Raw genomic sequence first — 17,509 nt, forward strand, 5'->3', positions numbered from 1 at the left:
TTAAAATTAGCACTAATATCTCCTTTAAACATATTCAAATAATTAATTAAAATTGTAAAATATATTTTAAATAATTTTATTTTATTTTTAAATTCAATGATATTAACGATTAGCAATAGTTATTTTGAGTTTATTGGATGGATGCTAAAGATTTAAATGTTTGTATATATATACATATATGATATTAAAATATAGTATAAAATTTAGTGGGACCGATTGTGCTATTTCCGAATGTAAAATTGGCATGTTAATGTTTCTGAGAAACCAGCGGAGAGGAGAAATAGCAAGTCACGCACCTCTCAGTCTCCTCCCGAGAAGAGCCGCCGAGCAGCAGCTTGGAGATACCACGGGTCGCTCGCCGCCCACGGAAAACCCGTACATCTTTAATCCGTGGTTCTTGAGCCAGAGGTGACCCGCCCCTCCTCCTGATCTAGAGATGCGTGTCCGGGCCGCGTGGGATCGGGTCGGTTGGTGTCGCCGGCTCTGAGTGGGGATGAGGCGGAGGCCGTTCGATCTCCGGCGGCCGGCGAGGCGGCGATGGCTCTCCATCGTCTGGGTCTGGTTCGTGGCCGCCGGCCTCGGGGTGCTCCTCCTCCTCGTGGTGCTCAGTCGCGAGAAGCTGCCGAGATCCGATCCGCCGTTGGTCCGCCAGGTGGGATCTCGACCTATGATCTTCAGACTCGATGCTTTAACCGTCATGAAAAAAATTGGATCGCTTTACTTTTATTGGAGTTACGAGTTTGGGGAGAAATTTGGATCTGTGATCTATTTTTTTTGTGTTGTCGTGTGAAAGTATCGATCTCGGTGGAGTGTTTGATGTTTGTTCTAAATGTTTAGGTTTTTCTCTTCAGGGAAAGGATTATAGAAGATCTTTTTATTTGTTTCTAGAGGTTTTATACGATCACATACGCGATAAAGTTATATGAAAACGACTTACCTGTTATGTAATCGTTGATGGATGATCAGTGTCATACATTTCTCGATTTCTAATGATTGATGAGTAGCAGATTGCTGGATGATTAACTCACTCTAGCTAAAAATTTAGACCAAACAAATTACATAAATTAATATTCGTTACACCCATCAATTCCTTCGGTTAATGCATAGCGTCCTTGCTCACCTTGTGGATCCAATTAATGCAAGGCCATTGGTAGCCCCAGTAGCATACACCGAGATGTATATGCTACAATGGTGGATCTGCTTTCGTACAAGTTCTGTTTTGACCTTAAACTTCATGTAATTCCTTTTGCTAGAGTCTATTCTTTTCTGTTCCTTAATCCTACAAGCAACACCAATCCTTTCCATGCACATCCACTAGAAGTTAGATATTGGGTAGTGAAGATGTGTGGGAGTGGCATCAACCCACACCTATGGGACCATCTTCAAAAGCTGGAAAATGGAAGAGTGGTACATGCGTGATACTTGGGAAGTCCTGTATCTCAGTCCTCGTGTGACACTCACCAACCTACACCTTTTCTAAAGCAGGTTAAATGTAATTGCTAGATTGAGCTTAATCCCATGGGTAAGATCATAGAGCTTGTCAATGAATAAAGGCAGCAGCTGCATTAATGTGCGCTAAAGAGTAGAATTAGAGAGGCTAGAATTTTGAGATAGGAATTATCTCAAAAGGAAACAGTTGGAAGAGTGGTTTTTTCTTTTTGGTGTTTATATTAATTGTGCTATAAATTGGCTCTCCTTTGGTGGTAGAAAACTTTTTATTATTACATTGTTTCTTTTTATAACGGAAAGAATAGAGATCATGCCCTTTGGCTATGCACTTTCTTGTTTGACCATGTGAAGCTTGTGTTTTCTATTGCTTTCTCCTTTGTTTTACTTTCTAGATGTTATCCTGTTAAATTGTTTCACTAACGTGTACTATATAGGCATATGCTAAAGCAGATCCTGACAGTTGGCAAAAAAAATATCCATGAGTATTAAACAATTGTTTCAGTCCTTTCACTGTAGTGATCCAATGAATACCCCATTGCCCCATATAGCAGCACATCTGTCTGTGTTGGGTGCCAGAAAGTGCTCACCATGGTATGTTTTGCCTGAACAGTTGACACTTTGATCCTTGGCCTTTACTATTCTACTTCCTCTTTTTTCTCCACAAATTTTCTTACCTCCACAATGTTTGTTGAGGTTGCCTCCATGTTCTCGTCTTCCTTTACTACTATTTCCTCTATTATTTCTAACATGGCTCCGCTTTTATTATCACATCCTCATTGCCACATCCTCCTCTTCCTCTATTGTAATTGTCTCAATAAATCATGTGTAAGTCTTTCATCTTGCTAGGATCTTTTCATTACTGTCTTAATAACCAAATAGTTTCTTTTGTTTGATCTGTGAAGCATATGACCAAATTAATTTTCAGAACTCTGCCATTTAATCTGGAGAACTGGCCTTGTGAGCAAACTATGGGTCAAGGAAGCTTAAGAATCAATCCTTTTGAGCTACCTTTCTTTCTCTGGTTTATGTCTATGATTACATTTGGAAGTGATTTTGCATAACTTGAGTGGTGCCATATCCACAAAGGAAAAAAGGTAAAATCAACTCGTTTAAGATTGGGGGGTTTTCCATGGAAAATCCTGTAAATTAGCTAAAGTTCTTTATAACTTGAGTGTTGAAAAATTATCCTTATTTGTAAATACTACTATTTTCTCATCCCAATCATCAAATTTCTAGTAAAGAAAAATTTGCTGAATGAACTAGTTAACAAAAGTACACTTAGATCTTCTGAACTCCAACCCTCATTAGATATGTAATCCATTCCTGTACTCTTACCAAATTTCATTCTCTTCAATGCGTCATTTATCTCACCCTAATTCTACAAACAAGTATATCGTTCTACTTTTATCCTATTTGTAAACCAAAATTGTCTATAAAATGTTTATTAATTGGCATAAATATATTCTTTTTAATCTTTCCATAATAGCTATTATCATTGACTAGCACCTTTTCATCTTTATCCTTAATGCACAAAACCAGTAGAACAGAAATGTGCTCTATAAATCACTCTTCTGCATTGTAGACTGATTTTGTTGGCAATAAAAAACCTGCTATGTTATATATATCATGAATTTTGGGAGGTGATTGGTTTCAATGTGTCTGGTGAAACTAGTGACGCTTTGAACGTCCAAGTGGATATGTTCCACATGAAACCGAGTATGTGCTTTGATATCTGCATGGATAAGCCTGCAAAGCAAGGATTTCAATTTCAAGGCATAGAAGTATGCTGGCTAACAGTTGGCATGATTGCTGTTGGCACAGTCCATTCCCGTGCCAACATAATGACAAGGAGAAAAATGAATAATCATAAAAGATAAGAAGAAAGAACTTTGTGAAGTTGGAAAAGCAGAGAAGGGACACACATCTGAGAAGTTTGTCGGCACAGTTAATTCCTGCATGTGAGTTGCAATATCAGCATTGAACTGAAGTGCTGCTAACCAATAAAAGAAAGGAGACTCAAGAGTTGTTTAGCTGGAATTCCCTGGCACATGTGATGCATGAAAATTCGTAATGCTAATATATTAGTGACTTTCATAACTAGAATAGGTTACATCACCTAACCAAGGTATAGCAATGGACTTATTAAACAAATTTTGACATGACAATAAGTTGTGCTGCAATGATGGCTGGGCAGAAATTATGTAACTTTCTTTTTTTTGTTCACATTCTCCTGAACTTACTATAACCAGGATAATCAACTGTATTGTCATTCATCTATTTAAGAATCCTTTGGTACAATTCCTCTGAATTGGTTATTCTCTCCTTAATTGGTTGAGTACATTACTGTTCTTTGTCATGGTAAGGGTTTTGGAATTTAGACAGTTCTGGTTACTGCATCTCTCCTGAGATGAACAGGATGAATGCAGAATAAAAGGTCTTCCTTTTTTGTGTTGTCATTTTCTTTAAAGTATCTAGCTGGTGCATGTGCCCATCCATTCTACTAACCCTTGAAACCTTGATGTTATGCCACAGAAACTTTACCGCTCTAGTTTTCCCGAAGGTCTGAACATTACAGATGAAATGTTGAGTCCTTATTCATTCACAAGACAAATAGTAGACCAAATATCTCTTGCAAAGGCTTTGGTTGTCATCTCTAAAGATAGCAATAACCTCCAATTTGCAGCAGAGCTGAGTGCCCAAATTCGCAAATGTCAAGCTCTTCTGTCCAGTGCTGCGACAACAGGAACCCCATTAACCACGGAAGAATCAGAAGCAGCAATCCGTGATATGGCTCTCCTGCTCTACCAAGCACAGCAACTCCACTATGACAGTGCAACTATGATTATGAAGATGAAGGGTCAATTCCAATCTTTGGATGAGAAAATGAAATCCGAGGCTGAAAAGAGCACCAAGTATGGGCAGATAGCTGCTGAAGAACTTCCCAAAAGCCTATATTGCTTGGGTATCAGGCTTACCATGGAATGGTTCAGGAATTCAAATTTTCAGAGAGAACTCTCAGAAGGGAGGCACAGGATGGAGAAGCTTAGAGACAACAGTCTCTATCATTATTGTGTGTTCTCTGACAACATCCTTGCTGCATCAGTTGTGGTTAACTCTACTACCATGAACTCAAAGCATCCAGAAATGATTGTATTCCACCTGGTCACAGATGAGGTAAATTTTGCTCCAATGAAGGCCTGGTTCTCCATGAACAGTTTCCGAGGTGCAACCATCGAGGTCCAGAAGGTGGAGGATTTAAGTTGGCTCAATGCCTCCTATGTACCAGTTTTAAAGCAGCTTCAGAACTCTGATACACAGAACTACTACTTTTCTGGAAGTGGTGATAACCGAACACCAGTCAAGTTCAGGAACCCAAAGTACTTATCAATGCTAAATCACTTGAGGTTCTATATCCCAGAAGTCTATCCGGCATTGCAAAAGGTAGTGTTTCTCGATGATGATGTTGTAGTTCAGAAAGATCTCTCAGAATTGTTCACAATTAACATTAATGGAAATGTGATGGGTGCTGTTGAGACTTGCATGGAGACCTTCCACAGATTCCACAAATATCTGAACTACTCCCACCCATTGATACGTGCACATTTTGATCCTGATGCATGTGGGTGGGCATTTGGAATGAATGTCCTTGATCTGAGAGAGTGGCGGCGGAAGAATGTTACTGGCATATATCACTACTGGCAGGAGCGTAATGGCGACCATACCCTCTGGAAGCTTGGGACATTGCCTCCTGGGCTACTGGCCTTTTATGGGTTGGTTGAGAAGCTGGATGCCAAATGGCATGTGCTAGGGTTGGGATACACAAACGTCGACTTGTCGCTTATAAAAAATGGTGCAGTATTGCACTATAATGGGAACATGAAACCATGGTTGAAGATTGGAATGGAGAAGTACAAGGGTCTGTGGGATAAGTATGTGGACTACTCTCACCCTTTGTTGCAACAGTGCTTCGTGCATGGATAAAGAAATATGGGGCCAATGCAAGTGTTGTTCCTAATATCTATCAGATGGGCGGAATCCATATAACAGACAAAGTCTGCAGTCGTGATGTGTAGAATTCGAGGCATTTGTAGACTTAACATATACATTGGTTTTTCCCTGAAAAATTTTGCATTTAATTTTCCTAGGTTCAAGATGTGATTGCAGGGTAGTACTGATTGATGTAATAGATCAAATGAACCTTATTGGTTGTTCTTGTGGCCTAGTCTCTGAAGGACGCAATGCTCTTTGTACTAAAACTAGGTAATTATTTTGCAGGCATCTGTAGCAGAAACATTTCTGCACCATTTTATTTATACTGAAACCAGGACAAGATTAAATTCTTCCATGTTCTTCTGGTGACTCATATATGGATGTATATTTATTTTCCTTTTAGATCTGTGAAGTGTGTGAGATCCCTTCTGTTGGATTCATCCTGCTGCCTTACCGTACAATGCTTCCCAGGTACAGCAGCAAAGTATATGTTTATTGTTTCTAGTAAAATCTACTTAGTATTTTTTTCATCCTTGTGCAACTTATACTAATCGAATAGATGTATTTTGAACATTTTCGTGCCATCTTAGATGATTTCATTTACTTATTTATTTTCATAGTTATACTTAATTGTTCACAAGTAAATTCTGATTTGTAAACATAAATTTGCTCAAAAGTAATAGAAAAAGGGAGAGATTCACTGAGACATACTACTCTCTACTTTTTTCTTGAAGTGTCTAGTAAATTAGCATTCTATAGTAGGAATAATAGTTCCTTAACAATATGCCGAAACAAGGAATAAACATCAAAATAGATATATTCTAAATCATATGATTGGTGATGTTTGCTGAAATATTGAAAATGAATTACGCACAAAAAAGGAATATGATCATTGTAGCAATAATACTAAGAAATCCTCGGTCATTTAAGTTTTGCTGCATGGATTATTATTATTGTTATTATGGAATAAGTTACTATTACTGATTAAACAATCTAAAATCTTCAATTTTGATGTTGTCAAGGAACAATCCTATGTACAACTTAGTAAATGATGCAGGTGAGTATTAAGTATCCAGAATTGCTTACATGGGTCAACCAACATTATTTTCCACTTATATCCCTCCAAAACTAAGAAAATTATGGATTAAACCGTTATGACTAATATTCACTAGTTGATTATTAGCATATTAATATTAGTTTCTAAATTAATATTAATATTCATTCAAAGATATTTGAAAGTTTGAGAGGTCATTGGTAATAATAATAAAATATATTTTAGATATTAAAATTTATGTTTTTTAGATTCATTGATAACCTGTCGGACGGATTGTTGACGTATATATATATATATATATATATATATATATATATATATATATATATATATATATATATATATAATCAAAATCTATTTTTTAAGCGATATATATGCAGTAATAAAATTTGGAGGATTCGATATAGTATTTATATACAGCGGAAGGATAGATATGTAAATATCGTCCGTACCAAATAAAACCCAATGCCCTCAGCGCCTCCCTCGATCCACTCTCTCCCACCTCTTTCGAGGGCCTCCGCCCGCTAGAAATCCGCTGCCGCCGCCTGCGGCGACCAACATTAGCCACAAAATCCTTGTCGCTTAGGTAACCGTTTCGCCTCCTCCTCTACATTTTGTCTCCCTCTGGTGCTTTTGTCCTCATCTTGGTGATTGGCCCTATTGGTTTCTGTAGGTTGCAAGTTGGGTTCTTTTCGTTACCTGCTTACTTAAAGCATCGTTATGGTTTGATTTCTATCACTTGATTTATCTGAAGCATGGATGATTTCAGTTTCTGGAACTTGCATTCGCTGCAGCATTCAAACTTGACTTAGATGATATACAATGTAGTAAACATCGTTCATATCTCATAAGTTATAGTTGCAAATTGGATCGCAACATAGTTCCTAATGATGTCTGTATTCGCATTATTCCTATGATACAGGAAATTGTTATTAGCTAGGCCTTTGTCAAGCTTGGTTTCTCAAGAGTTGAGTGAGCTCCAGGTGGTTCAGCTAAATTTTCTGCTCAACCACTAGCTAGTTGAATGCTCATTAACAACACAAGGTAAACATATTCAAGTACACTGGTGGAGAAAATCGTACACTTTGTGGTCCAAATCTAATAGTCTGTCTAAAGGTGGTGCCTGTATAATTGTCACACTTTCTTGACAACATTTCTCAGAGCTCTTATTATGTTGTTTTGGGCCTTTTGGCTGTGAGAATGATAAATGAACATTTTCTTTTTTGTTCTACATAGTTTCTTTTTAAATCATTTATTACTATATTTTAAAAAGTAAAGTATTGACATCCTATTCAGTTCAAGGAAAATAACGTTGTTTAATTTTTGGAGTAGTTGTGGTTAAAAGAATGTCAGGTTGGGGGATAAATGGCTAAACATGACTTGCTATGCCTTACTCCCATCTTGTCTGTCAGTTGTTACTATGCACTTAGTCTTATGAGGCAAGTTGTTTAGCTTGAGAACTTTAAAGCAAAATGGCAATGCACTTGTAGATGGTAATGATACAAGGTATATTTTATTTTCTCATTGCTCTTAATCATTGTCTTTAGTGCTGATCAAACTGCTTCACCAAGAACCAAGGAAAACATGTCCACATATTTCCTCTCATTTAAAAACCTGGTGATTAAAAGTTTACCATCTTTTCAGTTTGCAGTATTTTGATTTAAACATGATGACTATTAGCATACATGGCCTAGCCAAACACAATAGGAATTTTATATTGAGTTTTGATGATTATGTTGGAAAACTTAAGAATGATCTTGGAATTTCTACATATCATCTATGACATCAGCAATCTGGAACTTGCTCTTATTTTGTTAGCCTTTGTTAATGATTTGAGAACCTCTTAAAACAGATCTATTTCTTGGTCCTCTTAAATTCTTAATAATGATTTCTAACCTCCTATTAATTGGATAGGAAATGGTGTTCACAATATATTATGCATATCTTTTCACTTTTTTTTTCTAAAATCATGGACACATTAATCACATTAGATTTTTAGAGATTGGAAAATGGTTAAAGAACCAAATCTCAGTCTTAGTTGGAGGAAGTTTTCATTATCTTCTCTAGCTTGCTATGGAAGGCTGATGATGATGCTATGCTAATTTTCCCATATGGAACACAAGTCAAGCTTCCCTATAGCCTTTATTTTGCAGAAATTAGGAGCTTAAATTATGGTGTTATGTGTGTGCATTGTCAACACATTCTACTTTTGGCTGATTTGTTTTATTGATTTATTCAGAAAAAAGAACATGAATAAGCTTGTGCTTTATTTTCTCAAAGGAAAAGGAATTATGGAATTGTGACAACCTAATATATCACAACTATCTAAAACTGCTTTATAAAAACCATGCTGAGAAAAGACTAGGGAAGTTTGTAAAAATCTATGAGGGAAAATTGGATAATATATTATGGAAAATCTAATTGCAATGGTCTGAACTAATATACTTCATGGAAAACATTCAACCAAATTACTGCACTAGAGCATTTAATATGTATTTCTGAATAAATGGGGAATATTGTGCACCAGCATGCGATGCAACTTATGATGTAGGCAATGCAAAAGTGAGTTATGTGCAATGGGACCTTGAAATGAACTTTGATCCATCACCCAATTAATACCCTTCAATAAAGCAAATATCATGAATCCAATTAATGTGTGGAAGTTTGCGTCTGTTAGTAATATCTGACAGTAATTGCTACTCGTGTAGTAATTGGCTGTTGTTCTCTTTGTAGGTTAAACCAAATGGGCGAACGTGGGTGATTATTAAGAACTAAGCTTTAAAAGAAAATCTAAACCTCATGTCATTTGGGGAAAAATGGTATTCACATTTGTTCTATCTCTATTCTGCAATTTGTCTTGATCTTAGTCATTCTGGTAAATGATGTTGACAGAGACCTTAAAAGGCATTAAGTTTACCTTACCAGCATATTAACTAAATGCTTTTAGCATTGCTAGTATGATATGTCTACCCAGCATTCACCTCAAATCATTGACTAGATTCAAAGAATGTAAATAATCATGTGTACTTTAAGTTATTATGTTAAATGAAAAACTCTAATGCACCTTATTTTGAAAGAAGCAAGCTTTTAAAAGATTGATGGTGTGAGATTATCCATTTATGGTTATGAATGTAGTGGCCCCCACTATAGTTACACAAATAAATTTATGCAACTATAATAGCTTAATTAGAAAACAGGGACACATCATTTTTCCTATCATCTCGTGGAATCTGTTCAACCTGTCTTTGCTTGTCATTCTCTGATTTTGATGTGTGATACTGTTTGTTCTTATGCAGTGGTTACCATATAATGATGCCTGGTTAATCAGCTCCTAATTCAAATCTGTGTATTCTTAATACCGAGTATAGAGCTATGGTGTTGGTTCAGCTGATTAGGCCATGATTCTGAATGGAGGCATGGTGACATTAGGCAGCATGGCGATGAAACCTGGGCCTTGCAGGACAACAAATAATTCCAATATATCTTACTTTTCCCATCATCGGACGGTTTCTGCATCTCCAAAAATAAAGATGTTGCATGGTGCTTCCCAAGATTTTGATCAATTGCACTGAAGAGGTATGTGCATATGCCTGGTGGTTCTGTTTTTACCGATTTAGGAATTAGATATTCAGAGACATTCCAATACTCGGTGCAGAAACATGACCACTGATATGGGGTTGACATTTTGTGCAGTCTGCAGCTTAATGTACAACATTGAAGTTAATTAATTTGTGAATTTTATGTTTTTGTGGACTATAAGCATATTTTCATGTTCACTTGATGTTTCTCACTTGTAAATTAAATGAGTAGGGTCATCTTGAACATCAAGTTGTATGAAAATTATCAAGAAAGTACTGCTTTCCGAGAGAGATTATTGAGAGAAAAGTATGAGTTTGTAATGCATCCTAATTTCAGTGCAAAATTTCTTGGTCTAGTAATTGCATTTTCAAAACCATGCAAGTCTATGCTACTCTTAATGGTTTCTCACTCAAATGTTCTTTAAAGCACAGTGATTGAGATAACAATATTCTAATTGTCAGCCCAAAAGGACACATATTGGTACATCGGCCTTAACATTTCTTCAAACTAGTTAGTGATTGACATTCTCTGTCTTATTTAGTATTCGAAGTGGAATATTGCAGTGTATGTTGTTTTCACAATTCTATAATGTTTACATATTTCCAGATCGGGCCTTCATGCATCTATCAAATGTGTTGCCCTCCCTCCAAAGTGATCATGGCAGCCTTTCACATATGATGCCAATTTTCCCTAAGCTCTGTACTGCAAGGCCCAGAAACCACATCGTTCCTAGAGCTTCGAACGATGTCCCTTTGAGCTATCGTTATCCACCAATGACCAAGAAGCCCAAGTGGTGGTGGAGAACTTTAGCCTTTCACATGACCAAGAACCCCTCCATGAGACATGGATGTATGCTGGGACAACATACCATCTCCATCCTTGGAGGACTTTAAGTTCCTTACTTACCCCTTCCTTGGATTCATTGGGCGCTTCCCGAGCTGGTTCCTTATGGCCTACTTCTTTGCTGCTTACCTAGGGGTTGTGAGGAAGAAAGAATGGCCACACTTTTTCCGTTTTCATGTTGTAATGGGGATGCTGCTTGAGATAGTCCTCCAGGTCATAGGGACCGTGAGCTGTTGGATGCCGCTTGCTGTATACTGGGGCAAGATTGGGATGCATTTCTGTACTGCAGTTGCATTTGGCTACTTGTTCACAGTGCTGGAGAGCATGAGGTGTGCAGTAGAAGTCATGTATGCTGACATTCCTTTTGTCTGTGATGCTGCATACATTCAGATTCCGTATGACTAAGAATGGTAGTGCTTCAGATCTTGGTTTGTCATTTGAGGTACAACTTCTTTGAGAAAGTTTCTCCTTGGTGGGAACTGGAACTTCTTTACTTTATGTACTCAGAACATAAAGGTTGTAGGATACCTGGTGAATTTTATTGGCCAATGTCCATGTTTTGATAGATTGGGATATGGATTGATTGGTAATGTTATAACCCATGTTGTATTAGTTACAGATTTCTGCTTGTATCTTTCTAGATGTTTAATTTCTACAACATCATCATCAACAAAGTTGTGTCTCAGCTTGTTTGGGGTCGGCTAGATGTTTAATTTCTGATTATGGTTATGTTGCCATAACTAGACTGTTATTTACATGGAAAAGCTTGGTGTTAAGTAAATTATACAAGTCTGTAAGCACTTGTGTTTAGGTTATGATGCATGTAATGAGTGCATTTATTAACTTGTGTTTAGGTTCACAAGAGATGTTGGTAACTTTGGCCTGGCGTTCCTATATATACATCATCATTTGATTTATTTTTATGCTTATGGAAGTCTCCTTAATCAAAACTTTAATTAATTCTATATTTTTACTCCTACATTATAAATTTCATCTGTCTATATCAAGATTATCATTCTTATTGATTCACTTGGTGGCTGAGCATTCAACCATTCTAGTTTTAATCTGTGATTACCCTGTAGGTCTCTAAATGCCACAATGGACTCACTTGCATAAATCTGTAGAAGGTAAATGCAAACTTTACTGCTACTATATTGACCTATATTATTCACATACTTGCTGTGATTTCAAGCTAATCACAAGGTATCTTTACTGATAATATTCATATATATATATATATGTATATATATACACATATCTCTGGTTCATTGTCCAGATATGTATCCAATTCTGTCCATAGATACTTATCATGTTTAATATTAAGTATATGAAATACTTGATTTATTGATTTAATATAATTACACTACCAATCTAAGTTAATTAGTGCCAACTCAAAACATCTCCTATTAACTAATAGTGGCACATCAAGCTATCGACTTTGAGATTAACGTAATCTCCAATAGATTACTAATATTAACCTATTAATACGTTAAGCGAAACATACGTAAATCTTCCATTAGACTTGGATGCCTCTAATGTAAATGAGGAGAATTGGAGAACTTACACAGAGAATAAATAACTTTATGGACTATGATATAAATATCTAAAATGGGTAAATAATTGCATATCGCTTTCATCTTAACACGGAGGGATCAAATTTGGAGGCCTTTAATATAAATAGCAATAATTTAAGGAGTTATCTGAAAATAAATGTTTCTATGGATTATTATATTTAAGGTCAAAAGAGATGAGTAATTGCTCATCAGTCCTCTCCAATTATATATATACCGCGTTGAACCCTGATTCGGGAGGCTTAATTTGTCACCGCTGCTTCGACAGCAGAAGAGAAAAGAGATCTCATATACACCTATGGCGGCGCGGGCGGCACTCGCGGCGGCGGCGGCATCCTCGTTCTTCTCCCGCTCATCGTCCGTCGCTCCGGCGGCGAGGCTGGTCCCCCGCCGGGGCCTAGCCGGCGGCGGAGGTCCGGACCTTTCTCCCTTCTTGTTCTCTGTCTTGATCGCTAGGGTTTTTAGATCCGAACCCTATTCAGGTGTTCCGATTCTTAGATTCGATCGTTCTTTTGAGCTCCCTTACCAAGAAATCTTACTTATTAATTTCTCGATTAGTCCATTTTGATATAGGTGAATTCGTGGTTCTTATGCGTTACTTCCTTGTTTTCATGTGAGCCATTAAGAATTTCGTGGTGGAACGAGTTGGATCCACCGTGCTCTGGGATTTGATGGGTTTGGTTGATGTCTCCGTGAACAATGCATACTTTTGTTCGTAGGGACCTTTCTGGTTGACCCATGACTGTGAATGATCGTATGGGGCACGGTTTGGAGATTGGCCTATTTTAAAAGGCCAATCTCGAAACCGTTGTTTAATTGGATGAAACATTTGTGTTTCTGTATAGGTCCTATTTTAAAAGCAAGAATGTATAAGGACGACCGACATCTAACTTTAGGAAGAGGGAAATTGAAATGTTATATTAAAGAAATCAGGTAATAGGAGAATATGCAGTGAAATAGGTGAAAAGAAAGAGCAAGGGAGTCAATGGGATTATCACTTCTGATTTCCCAAAACCCTGCAGCACGAACAGAATATTCAAATTTCAAATAGTAGCTGTTTAAAATTTGAGTTCAGGAGTCTAATACCCAGTACTTACAGATAATTGCTCCTACGAATGTCTCTTTTTTCTTTTCATTTTTCAGTTTTTGACAAACTTATACGATAATCCATGATCCACAAGACTGTAAGCTAAAATTCTTCTTTTTTTACTCGTACTACAATTTTGAAATGGCGGTGAGCTTGATTTTGGTCTCAGTTGGGTGTAACTTAAATGTTCTTGATCATTTACTAACTTTCATTGGTAAGCTTTTCTGTTTGTATAAGATAATCTTCACTTGATTTACTGATAATTTATCATGAAATTGGATTTCATATTTTAACTTCTTATATGTTATATATAGCCATATTCTGAACTAATCTGGTCACATGGTTCTTATCATATTATTTATTACCTACCATTTCTGCAGATCATCATGGACCCCCAAAGGTCAACTTCTGGGAAGATCCACTCAGTCCATCTAAATGGAAGGAAGAACATGTAAGTTTCAAATTGAATATAATACCTACTTTATAAATCAAAAGCTAAACGATTTTAGGCATTTGACTTGTCAAGAGGAGAGATAAAGATTTAGTGCTGGATATTAAGTATTTTATTGGTGATAAGACACCTTCTAACTTTTAACTATGCTGTACATCTATGTTAAACCATATATTAAATGGTTTTGATTTGTGTTTACAACTCTATCATCCAAAAATCCCAATTGTTCCTTTTTGTAGAAATATTTCTTACTCTCCTATAACCATTAATGAAGGTTTGAAAGGCCTGGTTTAAGAATACTAGTATATTTTGGGACAAATATTAGATCAGCCAAATTAATTTCTGAACAATGTTTGCCCGGGTTTGAAGCTGGAACCGTTTGGAGTGACATAATTAATCAAGAGGAATGACATAATTAATTGAGATCGACTTGGAACTCCTGGAACTGTTTGAATCTGTTGATTGCCTTTGGTGATTTGGAGCCAGAATATTTTAGCCTTTAGAAATTCAGGTATTTGGAATCACCTGCAGCTAATTAAAATTTTGGAATAATCTGATTAGGAGCTGAAAACAGTAGAATTTCAAACCATGATATAAATGCTAACTATAATGTGAAAAACTTTATAATGCTAAATTCTAACTACTGTATAGATCTTGAAGATGTTTTGATCTTTTAAGTTTTTGCAAACTTAAGACACTGTGATATGAGGCTATTCTCATGCTGTCTAGCAAACAAGTTAATTATGTCCCTCCAAGACTTATTATTTTGCGGCTTCATGATGCACATTAAGCCTATTTCAGTGGCACAATGGAATTTGTGAAATTGCTATAATCTTTTGATACATTCGTAATATCTAATTTCTTCTGAAAAAAACGAAATAAGTGATCTTAGAGTTTTAGATTTTCTGAAATAGGATATTGAGAGGAGTTAATATGTTTATTACCTATGCAGAGCTTTACACTTTTGCTCTTAGTGTGGAACAATCAGAGCTGTTAGTTCATAAGTAATTGGCTTCATGAGTTCAGGTTAAACTTTGCAACCAAGCTAGTAATTTACTGTTTGTTACTCTGAAGAGCTTGAAAAGTGAGCTCTTTTGCTGATTTTAGTTCAATAAATATGTGTACCGAAACACAGCCTATATCAGTATTCCTTTTGGTTTATTTTCATCATTTATGATTTGCTTTCATTAGCATTTCTCAAAATAAATGAAGAAAGTTCACTCGCAAGTTAGGAGAAGATCCTCGAAGTGTATCATTTTTCAACTTCAGTTATACCAGGTGAAAATTGTTTTCTCATGAGTTTCTCTATAACTTAAGTTTGATGGAGTTGTATGTGCTAAAGTTAGATTATTAATGCATGTGAAATCCAAGTTCGAACTGTTTTTTATGGTTATTGGAGGAGAGACATTAATTCGTTTGATTATGCATAAAAGTTACAGAGCACCTTTTGTCTATCCTCTGAAGTATGGTTGATACAACAAAAACTCAGAAAATGTGTTATCAGAAGCAAGGTTTAGTTCAATGGCCAATAAACTGGATGACCAGTAAACTTTTACTGATGGTGTTGAAGTGATGTAAATGCAAGAGTTCAGTCTCGACTCCTTTTTTCTTACAATAGTGATTTGTTTAAACAATTTATTTGAAGTAATTTGTTTACTATTTTTCTCTTCCCTCCATCCTTACTGGATATTTATCCATGATTTGTGGAACAACATACTTTTTCTTTTTTTCTTTATGCTTGATGATCTGCTCCTTGTTTTGAAGTGCAATATTCTTACTTATTGACTGGGTCAGATTCACTTCTATTCACCTTTTCTGAAAAAACCAAGTTTCAGATTTTGAAAGGCATTGATGCTTTTTTTTGTTTTGCGAATCAAAGTGAGTAATGGAATCAAATCAGGAAATGGGTGAAATTGTTTGGGACTTCATCATTCTTAGGGGTTATGATCTCATGAAAATAATTTATTTAAGTTGGTTTTCTCAACTCTATCTAGCTTTCAGAAGCTAGTGCTAATGCATTTATCTTAAGAACTTTGTGAAGGCAGTACTTTGCCTTTTTGTTTTTGCTTCTGTCTCAAATTTTAAAAAACCTTGTGATTTACAATGTACTTTTTTATGTAGAAGTTTGTGTGCAAATTATGTATATTCTCTTGTAGTTTGTACTTGTCAGCCTTGCCAGTTGGGGTTTGATCTTTTATGGGGCATACAAGACTTTTGGTGGAAAGAAGAACAAGGAAGAGGTACTGAATACTCATTTTTTTAGCAAAATTTTCATCATCTAAGAATCTGCTAATAGCATCTCTGGTCATTAAAATATTTAACACAAACTTCATTAAGTTGCAATAATTCTATTAGACATAGGCCCATTAAAAAAAAAGAAAAGAAAAGGCTAATTGGTGCCTCACATTCATTTGAATATCTTGATAATAGTATACATGAAAAATTGTTAATTTAGTCCCACATCAGATGTGATTGGAGATTTGAATTGGTTTGTAAGAGTTAGACAACTTGTGCTTAAGCATTTTAGGTCTTATGGTTTTAGGGTGATAACAAATGATATCAAAATCGATTTAGTAGTAAACATGGTGGGAGACTCAAGTAGAAAGAGAATATTGGTGGATGAGATTAGAGGCACATTATGAGTGGAGCCACCACTGTGGACTATGCCTCTTGGGTCTCACGTGAGGGTTTGATTTTGGATTATGTTTGACCTTGATGAGGATGCCAAACTCCTAAATGAAAGAATTATAATGCCCTTATTTATGTCCCATATCGGAAGTGGGAGGAGATTTGAGTTGGTTCATAGGGGTCAGATTGACGAAATACTATTAACTGAGTTTAAAAATTCTAAAAAATTTTGATCACATGGTTCTAGGACCATAAGCCAATGAGTCATCAGGCCGATTGTGACAATCCACTTATGAATATTTGTCATGCATGCATGAGTTTTACCTATATACTTTTTTCTGTACCTTGTTGATTTAACATAGGTTCTGCTCATCATTCATAACAGACTTGTTTGTTTTTCTTTACTTATGGTATATACTCATTTCTACAACAATATGTTCAGCTTAATTTTGAACAATTTTGGTATGGTATAAAGTTAAACCTATCTCATATCAAATTAACTCCATTTCCCTTTCCAGGTTGGAGAAAAATCAGGGCACTAGATAACATCACGAGTCCTATGTTTTCTTTTAATGAGCATGTTAATAAAGCATTCAAAGGACAGTTGTTCCTTGAAAAGGTCCCTATGATCTCTCTGTTTGTACTGGTTCGTCAGGGTTTTGGATTTCTAGACTCACTTTGTGGGAACTTTTGGAACAGAGATGCGATGATTGGTGAGACCTCCTGGTTTCTCAAGTTAAATTGTTAATTCAGTTGTTATTTATGATGGAGGTCTCTGTAGTGATGACAACTATCTTTGATCTCAAATTGTTATTCAAGTTTTCTTTTCATTGTGCTATCAATTCTCTTAAAATATC

The 17,509-nt window shown here is 36.1% G+C and overlaps 1 protein-coding gene, 2 long non-coding RNA genes and 1 pseudogene across 4 annotated transcripts; all 4 read left to right on the forward strand.

Moving 5' to 3' along the window:
- The first annotated feature begins 250 nt into the window (after nt 1-250).
- On the forward strand, nt 251-5,794 carry LOC135615084 (probable galacturonosyltransferase 10). 2 transcript variants are annotated; one of them, XM_065113130.1, is made up of 2 exons: nt 251-652; nt 4,133-5,794. In XM_065113130.1, exons 1-2 carry the CDS (start codon nt 538-540, stop codon nt 5,428-5,430), a joined length of 1,413 nt encoding a protein of 470 aa, XP_064969202.1. In that variant the 5' UTR covers nt 251-537; the 3' UTR covers nt 5,431-5,794. The 2 variants fall into 2 exon arrangements, with proteins under 2 accessions (XP_064969202.1, XP_064969201.1); XM_065113129.1 differs by having other exon boundaries at nt 252-652; nt 3,982-5,794.
- Nucleotides 5,795-6,956: 1,162 nt separating this feature from the next.
- On the forward strand, nt 6,957-11,600 carry LOC135615085 (protein TIC 20-I, chloroplastic-like; annotated as a pseudogene).
- Nucleotides 11,601-12,714: 1,114 nt separating this feature from the next.
- LOC135615086 (uncharacterized) lies at nt 12,715-17,482 on the forward strand. Its single transcript, XR_010487843.1, has 4 exons — nt 12,715-12,899; nt 13,954-14,024; nt 16,181-16,264; nt 17,171-17,482. It is a non-coding gene; the product is annotated as an uncharacterized LOC135615086 (long non-coding RNA).
- LOC135615087 (uncharacterized) lies at nt 14,031-15,873 on the forward strand. Its single transcript, XR_010487844.1, has 2 exons — nt 14,031-15,050; nt 15,216-15,873. It is a non-coding gene; the product is annotated as an uncharacterized LOC135615087 (long non-coding RNA).
- Nucleotides 17,483-17,509: the final 27 nt, after the last annotated feature.

The sequence above is a fragment of the Musa acuminata genome, chromosome BXJ2-6, assembly GCF_036884655.1.
Source record: "Musa acuminata AAA Group cultivar baxijiao chromosome BXJ2-6, Cavendish_Baxijiao_AAA, whole genome shotgun sequence".
Lineage (NCBI taxonomy): Eukaryota > Viridiplantae > Streptophyta > Magnoliopsida > Zingiberales > Musaceae > Musa > Musa acuminata.

Excerpts from the sequence above, each read along its gene's own strand:
- LOC135615084 (XM_065113129.1), top strand. The coding sequence starts at position 494 with ATGAGGCGGAGGCCGTTCGATCTCCGGCGGCCGGCGAGGCGGCGATGG. Across the intron at positions 653-3,981 it reads ATCCGCCGTTGGTCCGCCAG|AAACTTTACCGCTCTAGTTT; the intron begins GTGGGATCTCGA and ends GTTATGCCACAG.